The 20958-nt window shown below is 47.0% G+C and overlaps 1 protein-coding gene across 2 annotated transcripts in view; it reads left to right on the top strand.

Moving 5' to 3' along the window:
* The window catches only part of DNAH2 (dynein axonemal heavy chain 2), a 97915-nt gene that overhangs the window by 41606 nt on the left and 35351 nt on the right, over positions 1-20958 (top strand). For both annotated transcript variants that reach the window (XM_024127751.2, XM_055082070.1), the window contains 24 exons: positions 121-277; positions 429-511; positions 608-788; positions 1174-1312; positions 3609-3826; positions 4042-4143; positions 4473-4598; positions 5101-5211; positions 5521-5709; positions 6155-6258; positions 6359-6548; positions 7058-7238; positions 7976-8103; positions 8433-8585; positions 8868-8993; positions 15639-15857; positions 16101-16218; positions 16431-16567; positions 17085-17222; positions 17312-17470; positions 18970-19122; positions 19301-19392; positions 19722-19920; positions 20073-20297. In XM_024127751.2, coding sequence (XP_023983519.1) covers positions 121-277; positions 429-511; positions 608-788; positions 1174-1312; positions 3609-3826; positions 4042-4143; positions 4473-4598; positions 5101-5211; positions 5521-5709; positions 6155-6258; positions 6359-6548; positions 7058-7238; positions 7976-8103; positions 8433-8585; positions 8868-8993; positions 15639-15857; positions 16101-16218; positions 16431-16567; positions 17085-17222; positions 17312-17470; positions 18970-19122; positions 19301-19392; positions 19722-19920; positions 20073-20297 — 3628 coding nt within the window. The remainder of the gene's footprint in view (positions 1-120; positions 278-428; positions 512-607; positions 789-1173; positions 1313-3608; positions 3827-4041; positions 4144-4472; positions 4599-5100; positions 5212-5520; positions 5710-6154; positions 6259-6358; positions 6549-7057; positions 7239-7975; positions 8104-8432; positions 8586-8867; positions 8994-15638; positions 15858-16100; positions 16219-16430; positions 16568-17084; positions 17223-17311; positions 17471-18969; positions 19123-19300; positions 19393-19721; positions 19921-20072; positions 20298-20958) is intronic.

Raw genomic sequence — 20958 nt, 5'->3', positions numbered from 1 at the left:
AATAAATACACGGAATCATAATATCCCAATGGGAGAAAGTCAATGGGGAGTGATGCTGATACTTTCCAGTAGGCTCTGGTGTTCCAGCGTCCTGATCTGACCTTTTGTCCCTGGCTCCAGGCACTGGGATCAGGTCAGGGATGAGGTCCAACGGGAGTTTGATCAGGAATCTGAAAGCTTCACCTTGGAGCAGATCGTGGAGCTTGGGATGGATCAGCATGTGGAGAAAATTGGGGAGATCTCTGCCTCAGCAACCAGAGCGCTGGCTATAGAGTTGGTATGACAGAGTCTTTTCCCATGGTCCCTCATTTCCTAAGCTTCCTGGAACAAAGGCTTCCAGCTTTTCATCATCTGATGGCCCCTCCCCGCTCCTGTTACCCTTGGGGACGAAATACCTGATTGATCTGTTCCCCAATTTCTTTCCGCAGGCATTACAAAACATTGCCAAGACCTGGGATGTGATTCAGCTAGACATAGTCCCCTACAAGGATAAGGGCCATCACCGACTCAGGTAGACAGGGCTGTGTGACCTGGGCTGCAGAGTGGGGACCGAGGCTTGGCAGATGGGTCTGGACTATGATTTTGATTGTGATACCTTCTACCGCAGAGGTACAGAAGAAGTATTTCAGGCGCTGGAAGATAACCAGGTGGCTCTGTCTACCATGAAGGCATCTCGTTTCGTCAAGGCCTTTGAGAAGGATGTAGACCACTGGGAACGCTGCCTCTCCCTCATTTTGGAAGTTATTGAGATGCTGCTCACAGTGCAGCGTCAGTGGATGTACCTAGAGGTCAGGATTCACTGCCTGAGCTCTCCCTACCTGCTGTTTTGACTCCTTTATTTGTATAGGACCTAGATAGTTGCCCTGTTATCGGCCCCGTTTTCCCACCTCTAAAGCCATTCTTCATCTGGGACCTAGGCATCTGACTCTTGGTTATTACCTCTCATCTTCAGCCCCCTCCTTGAAAAGGCTTTGTTCTTTTTCCATTTTTCTTCTCGGACCCACAGACCTGGCCTCCCAATCCCAAGTTTCCTTCTAGAACTTGAGCATCTTGCCCTTTGGTTCTGATGCTCTTTATCTTCTCCTCAACTGTCATTCCTGGTCTGAGAGCAGGGAGCAGAGTGTGGAGAGTGTGTGAGGAACAGCCTCTCATGCCAGTTATTTGGCCCTTCAGAGTATCTTCCTAGGAGAGGACATCCGCAAGCAGCTGCCCAATGAATCAGGCTTATTTGACCAAGTCAACGGCAACTGGAAAGACATCATGGACCGGATGAGCAAGGACCCCAATGCTCTCCGGAGCACCCACTATCCAGGTCTGAGCCCTGACGTAACCTCAGCTGGTGCTATATGTATGTGAAGTCATGGCCACATTCTTCATTTACTGAAAGATTGACCATTGCACGCGGCTGTCCTACCATCACCACCACCTCTTCTAAGCATTAAATAGTAGTGCCGTAAATTAAACTCAACACATATTTGAGCAGAGTACAATATAGTGGTTAAGAGGATGGGATATGGAATCAGACAGACCTGAGTTCAAAATCTGACTCATGCCTTACCGATTGTGTGCTCTCGGGCAGCTTGCTTCCTCCGTACTGCAGTTTCCTCACCTGTAGTGTGTGTGGGGTTAATGATAGCTATTTCTCAGGGTCTTTGTAAGGATAATAGAGGAGTATGTAGCACTCAGTACAGCGTTTGGCATAAAGTTAGTGCTCAATTATTAGTACTGTGCCTCAAGAAACACTGATCGAGGATTCACTCTTCTTCTCTAGCTGGTTCATTCGATGAGATGATGCAGGTAAATGAGATAATGCAAATAAAGCACTTGTCACATTAAATGGCACAGGGAAAATCTTTGGTTACTGTGAGCTATTGTTATTACCTTGACTTCAATTGGTTTATCAGATTAGCTAGTCTTTAATGTAGACATCTTGGTAGGCATGGGGATTGGGTAAGGGGATGGGGGAGAGATGTACACATAGTGAGATCTGGTTGATTGTGCCTGATTGGGGTAAAGAATCAGGAAGTCATGTTTGGCGATGGGTACCTACAGTGCATGTCCTGAGAAGAGCTTTGGCATGGGGTACAGAGGACCTCTTTTTTTTGCCAAGGGCCAATCTAACAATTCCTCATTTTCCCAAGAACCTTAAGTATACACATCAAAGAAATTATTATTCAATTACTCTGGTAAAATATAAGTATTAGGATGTGCAAAATTGAGTGACAACATGAATTTTTTAGAAATAATATTTGAGATAATTGACATAATTACATTTTAGAACAATTTATAAGCAAAGCCATCTCTTTGTTGACCACACAGAACAAAACTGTGTTGTCCACTGCTACCCGGTCTCCCTGTGGTCTCCAGGGGCCACTCAGATGGTCACTCAAAGGTTCTAACAGCCGGTAGGCTTTGTACTTGAAAGCCTGAGGGCCACCTCAGAGTTTAGACTCCGTGACATCCATGCTTTCTTCAGAAAGCTAGAAACTTGGAAGACCAGAAGATAAGCTAATCAAAAGCTAAGGCTGGGAGGGAACTAACATTATCAAGAAACTACAAATGTGAACACATTTTATATCTCGAATTTTTCTTTGAGGTGGATCTTATTACCATTTTACAAAGAGGTAAAAGCTCCCTGAGGTTAATTGACATGGTAATTAAGTGAAAGAGCCGCAGTTTGGATGGCCATCTTCTGCCTCCCAGTCTAGTGCTCTTTTTGTTTGTTTGTTTGGCCACGCCCACGGCTTGTGGGATCCTAGTTCCCCAACCAGGGATCGGAGCCACGCCCCCTGCAGTGGGAGCTCGTAGTCGCAACCACTGGACCGCCAGGGAAGTCCCTCTAGTGCTCTTTTTGCTCTGTCACGAGGGACACTGGCAACCCCAGTGACTGCAGACCCCTTTCATTTTGTGCGTGTGATATGTATTTAAATCTAATGTTTTTTTTTCAATTTATTTATTTTTGGCTGCATTGGGTCTTCGTTGCTGCACACGAGCTTTCTCTAGTTGCGGTGAGCAGGGTCTACTCTTTGTTGCAGTGCGTGGGCTTCTCATTGCGGTGGCTTCTCTTGCTGTGGAGCACGGGCTCTAGGGGGCGTGGGCTTCAGTAGCTGTGGCACGTGGGCTCAGTAGTTGTGGCTCCGCGGCATGTGGGATCTTCCAGGACCAGGGCTCAAAACCTTGTGCCCTGCATTGGCAGGCGGATTCCTAACCACTGCACCAGCAGGGAAGTCCCAAATCTAGGGTTTTAACTTGATGAATTTTTATATGCAGAACAAGCTCTAATTTTCAGAAGGTCTTGGGATGATCGGCAGAGCCCCACTTCTTTGGTGGGAAAGGACTGATGGGAGATGTAGTTATATTAATGGAATTGTATAATTAATATGTAATGTATGATACATACAGTAGTGTATAATGAATACTTAATAATGAATTAATGAAGAGGAGGGGAAAAGAGTGATTGGGGACACTGCATCTGCTTCCAAAAACCATATGGCAGTCTGTGCCCCAACACTCAAGAGCTGGCAAAGTGGATATAGTTGGAGGCTCCAGATCTACTCAGGGGAATGGTAAAAGGGCCACCAAATATCATTCACTGTTCTCCTCTCTAGGCCTCCTGGACACGTTGATAGAAATGAACACAATCCTGGAAGACATCCAGAAGTCTCTGGATGTGTATTTAGAGACCAAGCGCCATATTTTCCCCCGCTTCTACTTCTTGTCCAATGATGACCTCCTGGAGATTCTGGGCCAGTGCCGCAACCCAGAGGCTGTGCAGCCACACCTCAAAAAATGCTTTGACAACATCAAATTGCTGAGAATGCAGAAGGTCAGTAGAAGTGGCCATGATGCGAAGGAGGGCAGGGGAGGGATGGTGACGTCAAGGTGTTCAAGGCCTCGGAGGGGACTGTGCCCTCCCAGCAGGAGGGGGATATAATGATTCTGGGTATCTGGGACAGAACTTTCTAGAATTGGTAATACAGAGGGGAGGGGGGAGGAGCAGAAATTACCCTCCAAGGGCTCAAGAGCTTCCTGTTTCTGCAGGTCGGGGGACCCAGCAGCAAGTGGGAAGCGGTGGGAATGTTCTCGGGCGACGGCGAGTATGTCGATTTCCTCCACTCGGTACTTCTAGAAGGGCCTGTGGAGGTGAGCTGCGACGAGGGCCTAAGAAGCAAGCTGACTCTTCTAAGTTTGCTTGGCTCTGTGAGGAGAGGGCATCTCTGTGAAGGGATATTAGTCACTTTTTGCCCTCCCACCTGCCATTCCTAAAACTCTTAACCTCTACCCTGCACCCGAAAGTCGGACAGTCTGCCCCCAGTCTCCACTTCCCTCAGGGACGCAGGCCGGCTGCTTCCCAGCTCCTGCTCTTCTCTTGGGCCCCAAAGCCCCGGAGTCCTGTTTCCCAAGCATCTTCACTCTGGGGACTCCTGACTCTGGCCCTGAGGGCGAGCCATCCTGTTCTCACCTCCCCTCAGTCCTGGCTTGGCGATGTGGAGCGGACCATGAGGGTGACCCTCCGGGACCTTCTCCGGAACTGCCGCCTGGCCCTCAAGAAGTTTCTTAACAAGAGGGACAAGTGGGTGAAGGAGTGGGCTGGCCAGGTGAGCTGGGGTCAATGGAAATGAGGGAACAAGGAGGACTGAGCCGAAAGGAAGCAGCCAATGTAAAGACAGGATCTTCTTCTTCTTTTTTTCTTTTAAATATTTATTTATTTATTTATTTGGCTGCATCGGGTCTTAGTTGCAGCATGCGAGATCTTTAGTTGCAGCATGTGGGATCTAGTTCCCTGACCAGGGATCGAAGCCAGACCCCCTGCATTGGGAGCGTGGAGTCTTAGCCACTGGACCACCAGGGAAGTCCCTAAGGACAGGATCTTGAGTCGCACAAAAGGCAGGTTTCCTGCCCCCTGTTCTGGGCTGTGGCCCCGGAAGCCTGCACCGCGGACCCTTAGCTCCTGACTTGGGCACGTGCCCATCCTTCAGAGCAGTTTAGGCGTAGTGAGAGGAGTAGCAGCTGGTCCCGGAAGAAGCTGGGTTTTGGGAGCCGGGCTGTGTGTGTGGCCAGGGACAGGGCTTTGGAATAGAGTCTCTACACGTGCCCCAGGTTGTGATCACTGCCAGTCAGATCCAGTGGACGGCTGATGTCACCAAGTGCCTGCTGACAGCTAAGGAGCGGGGAGACAAGAAAATCCTCAAGGTCATGAAGAAGAAGCAGGTGGGGAGCCCTGCCAGGACGGGAGAGGCCTGGAGTTAGAGCTGGAGGAAGGGGGCAATACACTGGGTCAGAATTAGCGATGAGCTGGTGGGAAAGGGTCCGAACGAGGGTGCGTTATGGGAGGCGTCCAGCAAGAACAGGTTGGGTGGGTCAGAAGTACGTCTCCCCGTGCTGATGTTGGGGGCCAGGAGCTGCAGTGGGCGTGGGGTCAGCATTGCGGTTGGATGCGGAATGATGCTGGGACGAGGCATGATTAGGGTTTGTTGGCATTGCTCGGGCCACCTTCTTCTCTGGCACCTCGTTCCGCAGGTGTCAATACTGAATAAGTACTCGGAAGCCATCAGGGGGAACCTGACCAAGATCATGCGCCTTAAAATTGTGGCTCTGGTGACAATAGAAGTCCACGCCCGGGACGTGTTGGAGAAGCTTTATAAGAGTGGCCTCACGGATGTCAGCTCCTTCGACTGGCTCAGCCAACTGCGCTTCTACTGGGAGAAGGTGCCAAAGGGCCAGCTTCCCACTCCCGTACCCTAAACCCGATCCTAATGCTTTAACTAAATTCGTGTTCTCTAAATACAGTAATATCCCAACCCAACCCTTAGTCCTATCCCAGCACCCTAATCCAGCTCGTAACTCTCTCTCGAATCTGCCAAGTAAGGAGTGGCAAGTGGCACTTTTCCAGGGAGTGCCCACTCTGGGTGTCACTTGATCGGGACTCAGAAAGACTTCAAGCAGCTGCTGCAACAGTTTGGGCTGGACACGTGCAGCGTGACCCCCAGTTTCCATCTTGGCCGTAAGCCCGTCCCTCCTTCTGACTCTAAACGGAGTCCCCAGTCTTCTCCCTGCAACCCGCCTGCCGCTTCCAGTCCTCCTGTGAGCCATCGCTGCAGCTCTGTGTCTTTCTCCAAGCCCGCCCCTCTCTTACTCTGCCCTGTTTCCCTAGGAGCTCGACGACTGTATGATCTGCCAGACCAACACACAGTTCCAGTATGGTTATGAGTACTTGGGTAACTCTGGCCGGCTTGTCATCACCCCGCTGACAGACAGGTTGGCCGTGGGGAGGCAAACGAGGGGCTTGGGGTAGGGGCAGCGAATGCCGAGCCAAGGCTTCCAGGAGTCCGGCTTGAGTCCTGTCCTCCATCCCCAGGTGTTACACGACACTGACCATGGCCCTGCACCTGCATCGAGGTGGATCCCCCAAAGGTCCCGCAGGCACAGGGAAGACCGAGACCGTCAAGGACCTGGGCAAGGCCCTCGGCATATATGTCATCGTGGTCAACTGCTCTGAGGGCCTGGACTATAAGTCCATGGGCCGGATGTACTCAGGCCTGGCCCAGGTTAGCATCCTGCCAGCCTGGCCAGGAGGCCCCTTCAATATCTTTTAGTTCCAGAAAATCAGCTGAAACCCAGATCTGGTTCAGTGCTTTGTAGCTGATGACGCTGCATCGCCTCAGTTAGTTCTTGCAACTGGGGAAGTCCCTGCGCCTCCCCGAGCTTCACTTTGCTTATTTGCAAAATCATAAAGTTGTGTAAGGATTCAATAACTCGTACACACTGGAGGCGCTCAACACCCACAAGTTCCCTACCCTGGTCACTTTCGCACCCACACCTCTCAGGCATTCCCCTAGATCCTTCCTGTCTGATGGCAAGTTCTGGCCAGAAACCACAACAGTGCTACGGGACCCCCTCCACCTCCACCACAGACACACACACACACACACATTCATTTTAGAGGCTGCTGCTCCTATCCAAACATTTCAGGGAGAATATGTTAGTCACAATTTTTAGTTTCTCCCAGTCTGGGGGTACTTTTCTTGCTCCCAGCGACTCCCTCCCCCACCCACAGATGGGCGCCTGGGGCTGCTTTGATGAGTTTAACCGCATCAACGTGGAAGTGCTATCCGTGGTGGCCCAGCAGATCCTGTCCATCCTCTCAGCCCTGGCTGCCGGCCTCACCCGCTTCTATTTTGAGGGCTTTGAAATAAATCTGGTGTGGTCCTGTGGGATCTTCATCACCATGAACCCTGGTAAGGGCCTGGGAGTGGATGGGGCTCCTGGGGGGAGAACTGAGTGTTCAGGGCAAATAACTGTGCATCCCCCCACGCCCTGCCAGTGTCTTTAGCCAAGTGAAATGTGGCTAAAGACCATAAAGTGTAAGAGAAGGATAAACGTACACATTTCTGGGAGAAGGGGTGGCAATCTTACTGTTCTCCCTAAAGGGATTGATAACAGCTTGCGGGCATATATGTAGCCCTAGTCTTTTAAAGTGCTTAGCCATCTTCTTTTGTTGGACTAGCTCCCAGAGTTCTGGTCTGTCTGCCATCCCTTTTGCCGAATGGGAGAATCTCCCCCAAAGTGCAGGGCCTAGGGTCTCTCATTACTGTTGCCTGGGAGCAGCTCTGGAGGAAGGAACTAGGAGAAAACGGGAAAGGGTTTCGGTACTGAAAGAATCAGATAAACAGGTGCGATTTCTATTAGCACTAACTTGAGTTATACATGGAACTTGGAGAGATAGGAACTTGACAGCTCTGTGATTTGAGTTTGAATCAGGGCCATGCAGAAGGTTAAGGAAAGGACCAGGGGTAGGAAAGAAGAGCACAGTTGGTGTGGGAAAAGCCAGGGCTGAGATGAGAAAGGAAGAGTCTCAGAGTTGGAGCTGGGGAGAGAGTTAGGGATGGAGCTGGGGATGGGGAAAATGGGACCGATTGGGAAGTAGGTCTTTGGGAAGCAGTATGGATTCTGAATAAATGGCACTGTTTTCCAGGCTATGCTGGTCGCACAGAGCTTCCTGATAATCTTAAATCCATGTTCCGTCCAGTTGCCATGGTGGTGCCCGATTCTATCCTCATTGCAGAAATCATTCTCTTTGGGGAAGGATTTGGCAACTGCAAGGTATTCTGATAATCTCTTGTCTCCAATACTTTATTTCCCTTCTGTGATTATTCTCTGGACCGAAGAACCCCCTGGAGGCCTCATGATCAGTTTATCCTACAAGGAACTTACATGGCTGTCAGTAGGCTATGGAGGGAGGTCTCCCCTCTATGGTGTCACTAGTCCTTGATGGCACGAGTCACAGGATCTTCTCATTAGGATTTTCCATAGAGCACTTCCCAGCTGCTCCAAGTCCCGAGACCTAGCTGCTTGGATCTGTAACTGTCCCTCGATGAAGCAGAGGGATTGGTGGGGAGATGGATTGTTTCCTCCTCTATTTTGTTCTCCAGATTCTGGCCAAGAAGGTGTACACACTTTACTCGCTGGCCGTGCAGCAGCTCTCCAGACAGGACCATTATGACTTTGGCCTACGTGCCCTCACCTCCCTCCTGCACTGCGCTGGCAAGAAGCGCCGCCTGCAGCCAGATCTGTCTGATGAAGAGGTAGATTGAGGACACGACCGTTGGACCTTAACCTCCATTGTCACTGGTCCTACGTGCCTTCACTGAAGTTTTTGAGATACTTACTTTTGCTGGCTTAGGTTTCCCACCCTCCTGCCCCTCCCCTCAGGTGTTGCCTGAGTTCCACCTGTTCTATCGCTCAAGACTAGCTCGGATGTATCCATTGTTCTTAGCTCCTGCCTCTCACCCAGCTGGAGAGGAAGGGCCTAATGAGTACCTCGGCCCTGGCTCCGCGAGCCTGAGTCTCTGTCTTTTCCCATTCAGGTTCTGCTGCTGTCGATGAGAGACATGAACATCGCCAAGCTAACTTCAGTGGACGTGCCACTCTTCAATGCCATCGTGCAAGATCTATTCCCCAGCATCGAGCTGCCGGTCATCGACTACGGCAAGGTATTTGTTCCTCAAGACTCTCCCTGACCTCATGTGTGAATGTGGGTCTGGAAACAGGACACCTGGCCTCCAGGCCTTGTTCTGTCCTTCACTAGCTGTCCATTCACTGGCTGTGACTTTGAGCAACACAGTTGACCTCTCTTTGGGCTTCCTTATCTATTAAACCATACAAGCCTATTCAAACATTCTACTTTCTCACCTCAACTCCCTACTCCCTGACTCACCAGCTCAAGTACTTCTACTCATCAGTTCCTTGACTTCACTGAGACCGCTGATCCCCTGGCCTTTCTACTTCCTACCTGGTAGCCCTCTCCTGTCTCTACCTCTTTCCTCATTCAGGGAGTCTTGAGGAGAGACTGCTAGGAGCTCTTTGATATATGAGAGGAGTGGAATGGAAGAGGCCAGGAAAGGAGCATTTTAGAAAGTGTGGGAATTTTCTTCTCTGGTAGTATGGTAGTTTAGATACCCTGAATGATCCTTTCAGTTGAAACCACTGAAATGCTGGATAAAAATATAAAAATACATCTTTTAAAATGTATTGCTAAACTGGCAAGAAAGAACGAATTCTGGGATGAGGAGGGGAAGTAAAAGCAGGGAAGCAAGTGAATGAGAAAGTTGGATTTCTCCCTGAAAGTTTTTGTTGAACTTAAGGCACTGGGGGTAGGAGATAAAGCAGCCCACATTTTGAGGTATAACAGAAAACCCAGTCATGCATAAACTTCCATCCACGAAGGAAAACGCCTTCAGTAAGTGGGAAAATGAGAAACCCACCACTGAGGAGGGTCCATGCAGTAAAGAAACATGCTTGTCGTGACCTTTGATGATGAGAGGAAGGGGCAAAATCTCCTCTGAGATTTCCTAACCGCAAGTCAGCCCTCACATGGTTCCTGGTCATAATTTATTTTAATGTGTAATGCCCCAAATCTCAAATTTAGAACTTAATTTTAAGTATTTCCAGTTTGTTAGTGTCTCCCCCAAGTGACTGGCAGAAGCAAATGCAAATTATTTCTAGAATAATGAATAATGAAGCTTCAACTTAAGGCTCAAAGAATTCTCATCAAAGTCCAAGAAAATGAGCAGCTTCTGGTCAAAAATCACAAAACACACAAGGAAATAAGATACTACGAATGGGATGCCAAAGAACAACAGAACAGCAGAATCAGATCCACGAAGACTTCAAACATGGAAAATAATCAGCACAGAATTCTAGAAATAACTAAATTTAATATGTTTAAAGAAATAAGAGAGGGGAATTCCCTGGTGGTCCAGTGGTTAGGACTCTGCGCTTTCACTGCCAAGGGCGAGGGTTTGATCCCTGGTCGGGGACCTAAGATCCCGCAAGGGCAAGCCGCACGGCACAGCAAAATAAATAAATAAATAAATAAATAAAAATAAAGAAACAAGAGAGAAGCTTGAAACTGTGATCCAGGAACAAGAGACTTCTAAACAAAACAGGATTGAAAAGAACCAACAGCATTCCTACAAATGAAAAAATATTATAATTGAAATGTTAAAAATCCAGCAACTCACAGAGAGGACTTCCAGGTAAAAAGGTGGATTAAAAGCAATTTTGTTTCCTTTTGAAAACCCGCTACAACTACTCTAAAGAGATTTTTACAAATAAGGCATCTATACCCGAAAGGATGGGGAGAATGGGAGAGGCAATGACAGCGAAATTGTGACATGGGAAATAAACGAATCAAGATGTGACTTACTCAGCAAACCTGAGAGGCTGGAAGTGGGGAGAATTGTGAGTTGGGAGTAGGTGGGGGAAGTGAGTAAAGGAGGTGTAGCTGAAATGAGAAGGATTGGTGGCAGACAGTCTTGGGAGCAGGTCTCCCCTTCTCTGCTACCCTGGATGGCCGTGCCTCTCCCACTTTGGTGGAAGACTAGAGGGTAACAATAGTAGGTCTCTGGTCTGGGGGACACATGGTATAGTTGAGGGCAGGAGAAAACTCTATTAAAAATGGGGATTAAGTGAATGTTTACATATTGAATGCTGAGACCCTTAGCCTTCTCTGAAACCCCCAGAATGCTGGCAGCCAGACAGGAAATTGGAAGAGTTCTCTCTGGGGAATCTCTCTGTCCCAAGAGGAACGAACAAGACATGGACAATGGAAATTTCCCAATGAAAGTCCCAGGTAAATCATCTGCAGTGACACTCACAGTCTACAGGCCCCACTCACACACTGAGAGCTTCCATTTAGCTCTTTAGTCCTCCACCCTTATATATGAGCCGAAAACCAAGGCTCACCACACATCTGAGGAAGCCCTCTAACATGAAAGCAGCCAAAACAAATAGGAAAAAGCAAACTGGAGAAAATAGATAATGCAGAGAGAAGAAAAGTTTTTTTAAAAAAAATCTATCATTAGTATACTCAGAGAGAAGATTAAGGTATTGTATCCATGAAATACTGATGAAATGCTATTGGAAAAGGAATATTCCGGAGTACAGAGCAGAGCAGACAAAGCGGGAAAGAGATTAAGATTCAAGTGCCAGTCTAGGAAAGACAACACTGAAATACCAGCAGTTCCAAAAAGTAGGAACAGAGAAAATGGAGGAGGCCAGGATCAGTAATGAAACAATTCACAAAGAATCCCCAGAACTGTAGCATCTAAGTTTCCATAATTAAAGGATCTATAAATGCATGACATAATAGATAAAACAAACCCTTACCAAGGCCCAGCATTGTGAAATTTTAAAACACTAGGAAAAGGAGAAGATTTAACAAGCTTCCAAAAAGGGAGAAAAAAAAGAGATGACATGCAAAAGATCAAGAATTAGAATGTTGGACTTCTCATTAGCAATATTGGCTCTGTAAACAATGAAGCAGGCTTCAACATTCTGAAGGAAAATTATTTCCAGCCTCAAATGCTATACCCAGACAACCTGTCACATAGGAAGCTAGATCAGAGGTGTTTCAGACAAGCAGACTCTCAAAAAAAAAAAAAAAAAAATTACCGCCACTGCATCCTCTTCTCAGAAAGCTACCAGAGGATGTGCTCTACCACAATGCAGGAGCAGTCCAAGAAAGAGGAAGATAGAGGACATGGGATGACAGTTGTGCACCAGACAAAGAGAGAAGCCAATCCAAACTGAAGCAAATCTGAAGGTTCAGGCAGACTTCTTTTTTTTTTTTAAGACTTTTTTTAAAATTATGATTTATTTATTTTATTTATTTTTGGCTGCATTGGGTCTTAGTTGCAGCACGTGAGATCTTTGTTGAGGCGTGAGGGATCTTTTGTTGTGGCGCACGGGTCTTTCTCTTTTCTAGCTGTGGTGCATGGGCTCCAGAGCGCGTGGGCTCTGTAGTTTGCGGCACGCAGGCTCTCTAGTTGAGGCATGCGAGTTCAGTAGTTCTGGCGTGTGGGCTTAGTTGCCCTGTGGCATGTGGGATCTTAGTTCCCTGACCAGGGATCGAACCCACGTCCCCTGCATTGTAAGGTGGACTCTGCACCACTGGACCACCAAGGAAGTCCCCAGACTTCCTTGAGAAGAGGAAATCGATACCTGATGAGAATAAAAGTTTTGAGAGATTTAGTCAACTGGCAGAGTTTGGAGTTGAGTTAAAGATCAGTATATTAAAAACTAAGCAAACAAAAAACCAGAGCAACTATTAGCCCCTAGGGAAAACCAAAAAGTTGTGCAGGAAAGGAAAAATAATCATGTATTGAATAGTATACATTGTTATACTAATATTTAATACTGTTTACAAGAGACACATGTAAAACGGAAAGACAAAGGGTGGAGAGTCAAAGACTAGAAAAATACCTCAGGTAGACATTAATCAAAAGGAAGCTGGGGTAGCAATATCAGACAACATAGATCTTAAGGCAAAATGAATTACCAGAAATAGAGTTGCTTCATAATAATAAAAAGTTCAATTCACCAGGAAGATACAAGAATTCTAAGTTTGCATACATCTAATAATATGGCCTCAAAATAAATAGAACAAAATTTTTCAGAATTTCAAAGAGAAATAAACAAATCTACAATCGTAGTGGCACTCTTCACATCTCTCAGTAACTGATAGGCCAAGCAGACTAAAAATCAGTTTTGTTAAAGAAGATTTGAACAACACAATCAATCTTGAGTTAATCAAGACATTGACAGCAATTGCGTTCAATAACCGAAGAATAACCATTTTTTTCAAGCATACATAGAATATTTAGGTTACTTGACCATGTAAAGGTCATAAATCTGCCTCAAAAATTTCAAAGGAATTTATTCAGAACACATTTTCTTATCACAATGTTAACTCTACTGATATCAGGCAAAGTAGACTTTATGGCAAGAAGAATATTAAAGATAAAGGGGGACATTTCATAATGATAAAAGGGCCAATGCTCAGAAAGATATGGCATTCTAAATTTGTATGCACTTAATAATAGAGCTAGAAAATGCATAAAACAAAATCGACAGAACTAAAAGTAGAAACAGATAAATCCACAACCCTAGTGGGAAATCTTGACATGCTTCCCTCAGAAATTGATAAAATAAGCAGATAAAAAAATCCATAAAGGGAGTTCCCTGGCAGTCCAATGGTTAGGACTCAGCGCTTTCACTGCCGTGGCCCGGGTTCAATCCTGGTCCAGGAACTAAGATCCCACAAGTTGTGCGGTGTGGCCAAAAAAAAGAAAAAAAAGAAATCCATAAAGATACGGATTTGAGGGACTTCCCTGGTGGACCAGTGGTGCAGAATCTGCCTTCCACTGCAGGGGACATGGGTTTGATCCCTGGTCAGGGAACTAAGATCCCACATGCCACGGGGCAACTAAGCCCGCGAGCCACGACTACTGAGCCCGCGTGCCACAACTAGAGAGAAGCCCGAGCTCTGCAACAAAGGGCCTGTGCCCCACAGGGAAAGTTCTCGCATGCCGCAACTCAGACCCGACACGGCCAAAAATAAAATGAATAGGTAAATAAATATTTTTTAAAAAGATACGGATTTGAATGCTTTTAACAGATTTGACCTGACACATGTAGAACATTATATGCATATAATTGCAGATGCATATTCTTCTCAAGTATGCATGGAGCATTTACCAAAATTGACAGTGTGCTGGATTATTAAGTAGCAGTCTCATAAACTTCAAATGATTGAAAATTATACAGAGGATGATCTCTGACCACAATAGAATTAAACTAGAAATTGGTAACAAAATATAATTATTCCAAATGTTTGGAAATTAGGCAATACAATTCTAAATAACTCATGGGTCAAAGAAGAAATTACAGGATATTTTAAACTGAGTAAATAGAAAATGTGACATTTTAAACTTTTGGCATGATGCTAAACACGCACACACACACAAATACACCCAAACATGCTAATACAACTAATTCTCAGACAGTGGAGGGAAGTAGTAGGGATGAGGCCTCTTAGTGGTGTTTGAGAGATACAAGTAAAATCTTGCATTTGTTTGAACTTACTTGCTTGCATTGGCTGTGTATTTAAAAATGTCACACTATTCTGGGACCCACATGGGTCATGGTTCTATAAGCATTTCTTTATTTTTCATTTTTATTTTTAAAATTTTTAATGGAGTATAGTTGATTTACAATGTTGTGTTAGTTTCAGGTGTACAGCAAAGTGACTTAGTTTTATATATATATATATATATTTTTTTCACATTCCTTTCTATTACAGGTTATTATAAGATATTATATATAGTTCCCTGTGCTATATAGTAGGTCCTTGTTTATTTTATATATAGTAGTTTGTATCTGTTAATCTCAAACTCCTAATTTATCCATGCCTTTCCCCCTTTGGTAACCGTGAGTTTGTTTTCAATGTCTATGAGTCTATTTCTGTTTTGTAAATTAGTTCATTTATATCATTTTTTTAGATTCCACGTGTAGGTAATATCATGTGATATTTGTCTTTCTCTGTCTGACTTACTTAAGATGATAATCTCTAGATTCATCCATGTTGCTGCAAATGGTATTATTTCATTCTTTCTTATGGCTGAGTAATATTTCATTGTATAAATATACCACATCTTCTTTATCCATTCATCTGTTGACGAGCATTTAGGTTGCTTCCATGTCTTGGCTATTGTAAATAGTGCTGCTATGAACATTGTGGTGTATGTATCTTTTTGAATTTGAGTTTTCGTCTTTTTAACTTAGGTGATGATTTTTTTAATGTCTGGCTCCCCCACCAGACTGTGAGCTCTGCGATAGGATGAACACTAATTTGTTCTCAGCACCCAGCACGCTGCTTGGCACATACTTTAGAGGCTTAATAAATATTTGTTGAATGATATTAGAAAAGATGTGTAGAGCTGCGTGTCAGACATTGTGTTTTACATTGACTATCTTATCTAATACAACAGCCCTATGTGGGAAGTACCATCATTACTCCCATTTAACAGATTAGGAAACTGAGGCTCATAGAAGTTAACTTGCTCAGGTTCACATAGCTGAAAGCTGGGGACCCAGGCTGGCTGACTCCAGAGCCCAATCTCTTAACTCTGCAATGGGCCAGCCTCCCAAGGAACAAACAACTGCCAGGGTGCAAAGGGCCCTGGTGCAATTTTTAATGGTTTGCACATTATCCTTCTGGGTATCGGTGAGCTTTTGAAAGTCCTTTACAAGCCTCACCCTTTTTCTTCTGCTTCCTGTATTTTCCCTTCTCTCAGCTGCGGGAGACCATTGAGCAGGAGATTCGGGATATGGGCCTGCAGACCATCCCGTTCACCCTCACCAAGGTTATCCAGCTGTATGAAACCAAGAACTCCCGCCACTCCACCATGATCGTGGGCTGCACAGGCAGCGGCAAGACTGCCTCGTGGAGAATTCTTCAGTCCTCCTTGTCCTCCCTGTGCCGCGCCGGAGAGCCCAACTTCAACATTGTCAGAGTACGGACCTGGGACAGTGGGGCCACTGGAGGAGACTTGAGTAGCAGGAAGACAGTGAGGCTGGGGGCAGGGGTGCGTAGGTGTCTGGGAGGGTGGTGCAGACCAGGAGGGCGGCCTGGGAGGGATGAGAGAGACAGGGGCCAAATACAAATACCTGGAAGTAAAGGGAGGCTGGAAATAAAGGGACATCTTGGGATTTGTGTCAGCCGGCAGCTCAAAACCCCCTTCCTGTGTCATTTTTAGGAGTTCCCTTTGAACCCTAAGGCACTGTCCCTAGGGGAGCTGTATGGGGAATATGACCTCAACACTAATGAATGGACAGACGGCATCCTGTCCAGTGTCATGCGGATGGCTTGTGCAGGTACCCAAAGGATCTCGGGGCAGGGAGGGCAGATGCCTAAGTCTCCTGCGGGGCTGGGGAGTCTGGGGATAGAAAGCTCATTTGGGGGGAAAAAATGCTTGGGGAATGCGGAGATCACCAGGAAGCAACTGCTTGCATCTCCAGGTAGATGAGGGTGGAGGGAGGGCTGGGTAACAAAGCTCTGGTTTCCTTATCATCTACCTCCGACCAAGACGAGAAGACGGATGAGAAGTGGATCCTTTTCGATGGCCCTGTGGACACACTGTGGATTGAGAGCATGAACTCTGTCATGGACGATAACAAAGTGCTGACCCTTATCAACGGAGAGCGCATCGCGCTGCCTGAGCAGGTTCGGGAGTGGAAACTGGAGGGCCCGGGGCAGGGCTAAGGGGAAGAGCAGGGGCATCCAACAAGAAGAGGAAGTTCTATAGGAACATCCAGGAGGAGGATGCCTGGATTCAGGGCAACCTGTGACTGAAGAAGAAACGCCTGTCTTACCACAGACGCTGAGGACAACTGTATAGAAAAAACAGTGTACTAGGACGCACTGTGTGGACTGAGGCAGCCTCATTGCCACTGACATAGGAGGGATGACCTTCCGTTGTGCACCCAGAGTTACAATTCGTGGGCTTTTGTAAAGCCCACCCTTTCCCACCCGCTCAAACAATGTGAGCGAGAGAGTGATTTTTCATAAGGATGACCTTGAATAAACCCTGATTTCTTTTAACGAACAAATCATTTGTAAAGCTTAGGTCTTTATTCATCCTGCCACACGTGGTACTCAGTAGAGACACCTTGGGGCATCAGAATTCTGGGTGCTTTTATTACTGAGGGAAAGACAAGGTTCTGACCAAGTATATCCATAGGTGTCTCTCCTGTTCGAAGTGGAAAACTTGGCAGTGGCCTCCCCAGCCACCGTGTCTCGCTGCGGGATGGTGTACACTGACTACGCTGACCTGGGCTGGAAGCCCTATGTTCAGTCGTGGCTGGAGAAGAGGCCAAAGGTATGAAGGGAATGGAGGAGAGGAAAGGAACCGGTGGGGCCTGGCGGGGACACAAGAATAATTCAGAGCCCCTGCTCGTTCAACTCCAGGTAGAGGCAGAGCCTCTTCAGCGCATGTTCGAAAAGTTCATCAACAAGATGCTGACCTTTAAGAGGAACAACTGCCACGAGCTGGTGCCCCTCGCAGAATACAGCGGCATCATCTCCCTCTGCAAGCTGTACTCAGCCCTGGCCACACCGGAGAACGGGGTGAGGGGGGAGAACGGGGTGAGGGGGGACCAGGGCAGGAAGGGCTCTCGACCTCCCGGGACAACTTCAGGGAAACAGTGTGTCTGAGCCACAGTTGGAACATGAGGCTTGAGTGGAGCAGTGTGTGTGTGTGTGTGTGTGTGTGTGTGTGTGTGTGTGTGTGAGTGTGTGTGTGTGTGTGTGAGTGTGTGTGTGAGTGTGTGTGTTTGTGAGAGAGTGTGTGTGTGAGTGTGTGTGAGTGTGTGTGTGAGTGTGTGTGTGTGTGCGCGCTCACGCGCGCGCATGTGCATGCACACTGGGAGGCCAAACTCAGGACTCTAAATAAGGTATAGTACACAATGGGTCTCACTGTAATTTCCTGCCCATATTTGGGAGCTGAGGATAGTTCATTTGGTTCCTCATTTGTCCATCCTTTCAAAAATTAAATATTAAGTCTTGGAATCTGTGAGGCCTTGGGATACTGTTTCTTTTTTGTTTGTTTTTTAAGGTTTTTTTTTTTTTTGGATATGGACCATTTTTAAAGTCTTTACTGAATTTGTTTCAATATTGCTTCTGTTTTATGTTTTGTTTTTTTTTGGCTGCAAGGCATGTGGGATCTTAGCTCCCCAACCAGGGATTGAACCCGCACCCCCAGCGTTGTAAGGTGAAGTCTTAACCACTGGACTGCCGGGGAAGACCCTGGGATACTGTTTCTGCTGGGAGGAGCTCCCCATCTAATCTGATGAGGGGTTTTAGAAATTTTCAAATTAACTGATGTTTAAGAAAATTTTTGTTTGGTTTAGGATTATGGAGTAAGGACCAAAATTGGGTATTTTTCTGTTGAGATTAAATCACTGCCTAGAAATGGTTCATATTGTTTTTAAGGACATTGCCAGATCACTCAACTATTAATATTAAGTTATATAACAATTAAGATCTATAACAGTATGTGTCATTCCTGGTACGGTTAATATAAATTAAAACTATATAGGTGAAGTTGCAAAATGACATAGGGGAAAAGGACAGTAATATAGTGTCAATGGCACCCAGCTGTTGAGGAGGACTGGGTAGGGGGAAGAACGCTGATGAACAAAACAAAGAGAGGAGGGCAGTCTAGGTAAAGGGAATGGCTTTTGCAAAAACGCAGAGACAACGAGAGTCAGTCCCCGCTGGGCAGGGTGGGTGATGAGTGGATGGTGTTGGCGGTGTTACAACCCCTCTTCGCTGCAGCAGAGACCCCGAGAAGAGGATGGTGAGATGTGTGTTGAGCTGGAAGGACAGACTAAGGACTCTGGATTCAATATGGTAGACAATGGAGTCTCAACACAATTTCCCACCGTGTCTCTGTAACTTAGTAGGTTTATTTAAATGTTTAGATTTAGGTTTATCTACAGCCATATGGTTTTCCAAGCAGAACCAGGAAGGGAGGGAAACTCCAAACCTTTGTGATGAGCTGCCAAAATTAGACGCCTCCACCTCTTACAGATTTACGGTATTTCCGCTTCTCCTTTTCCACCCAGGTGAACCCAGCTGATGGTGAGAACTTTGTCTCCATGGTAGAGCTGACATTTGTGTTCAGCATGATCTGGTCTGTGTGTGCCTCCGTGGATGAGGAGGGCCGCAAGAAAATCGACAGTTACCTCCGAGAGATTGAGGGCACTTTCCCCAACAAGGTCAGGGCCCTCAAACCCAGCTGCCCTATTTTTCTGCATCCCTGATCCTTAGACTCTTCTTGAGCCTCAGCCTGCCACCCAGCTCTCTTTCTTCTGCCCAGTGGTCTGTGAGCGCTTTTTCTGGGCAGGGAAAAGCTAAAGGAAGGCTTTGGTAACCCGCCACACGTTCCGTCCTCAGGACACAGTGTACGAGTATTTTGTGGACCCCAAGATGCGGAGTTGGACATCATTTGAGGAGAAGCTCCCTAAGAGTTGGCGCTACCCTCCAAAGTGAGAGCCGGGCCTGGGGGGTGGGTCAGGCTTGGGGCTGCGGTGGGTGGGAGATGTGGTGAGAGAGCAAAAGAGGGGTGCAAAAGTGAGCTGTAGGAAGAGAGGGTGGATCCCAAGGCAGAGAAGACTTTCCAGTGCAGGAAGCAGGATCTAGAGGAAATGGGACAGGGTCCTTCAGGAGAATGCCTGATGCCCAGACCCCGCAGGAGGCAGGCTTGGTGATTAGAGAGTGGTGATGCCAGAGGAAGATAAACACCGGGGGGAAGAAGCCAGCGGGAGTTAGAAAGGAGTGGGCCACGATCTTGAGACACAGTCCCTTTCCCCACCAGCTTCCCCTTCTACAAGATCATGGTGCCCACTGTTGACACTGTCCGCTACAACTACCTGGTGAGCACCTTGGTGGCCACCCAGAACCCCGTCCTGCTGGTGGGTCCCGTGGGGACTGGAAAGACGTCCATCGCTCAGAGTGTCCTGCAGTCCTTGCCCTCCAGGCAGTGGTCAGTGCTCACTGTCAACATGTCTGCGCAGGTGTGTGGCAGGACCCAGGACCAGGCCGCCAGCTCCCTGCTCTTTCCCTACCTCTGCTCCCCCTTGGGATCCAAGTGCCTGGTCGACACTCCTCTCTAACCCCGTATTTCTCCTGGGGGACCCAAGCATTCATTCTGTGCCTTTTTCACCAGACCACATCCAATAATGTGCAGAGCGTCATTGAGAGCAGGGTGGAGAAGCGAACCAAGGGTGTCTATGTGCCATTTGGAGGCAAAAGCATGATCACCTTCATGGATGACCTAAATATGCCAGCTAAGGACACGTTTGGGTCCCAGCCCCCCCTGGAGCTGATTCGCTTCTGGATTGACTATGGCTTCTGGTATGATCGAACGAAGCAGACCATCAAGTACATTCGAGTAAGCATCCCGAGAATTTGTTCTTCAGGCCTCCGTTCCCGCCCATGATGGGTTCAGTCCCCGCTTCTCTGGGACCCCAGGATAGAATCCTGTAAGCCTATGTTCCTCCCCACACAGGAGCTTCCTGCCTTTCTCAGGACCCAGACATCTGGCTCCTAGGTTATCAATTCCTGTTAGTAATCCTCCTCACTGGCTGTCCTGTGCTTCATGACCAAGGGAGCCTGTCCTCCAACTTCTACTCCTTTCCCAGGCCTCTTATACCTCGCTCCCATGGCAACGCTGAGGCCAACCAGAACTGCCCATAACCCCGTCTCCAGGTCTCTCCACTTCCCACTGTTTCAGTAACCACCTCCACTCCCCACCCAGAATCCAGGCGTCTCCCTTCAGTCCTGGCTTTTCTCCCATGGGATTCTGAACGTCTTATTTCTTTTTCCTGAATCAATGGGCAGCCATTCCAGCCTCATATCTGGGGCACTCATCTGTCTGGCCCTCGGGGTCCAAAACTCACCTAATAATATATTCATATGTTTCTTAGAAAAAACACACACATACATACACAGATACATGTATATATATTTATTTATTTATTTAAAATAGAAAAGAAGAGAAAGTCTAGAAGACGTAATCAGATGTTATTTTTTTAACTTACCTCTATTTTCCA

The sequence above is a fragment of the Physeter macrocephalus genome, unplaced genomic scaffold (assembly GCF_002837175.3).
Source record: "Physeter macrocephalus isolate SW-GA unplaced genomic scaffold, ASM283717v5 random_8, whole genome shotgun sequence".
In the NCBI taxonomy this organism is placed as follows: Eukaryota; Metazoa; Chordata; class Mammalia; order Artiodactyla; family Physeteridae; genus Physeter; species Physeter macrocephalus.
The sequence above is the reverse complement of the archived record's forward strand: the minus strand, read 5'-3'. Positions and strand labels throughout refer to the sequence as shown.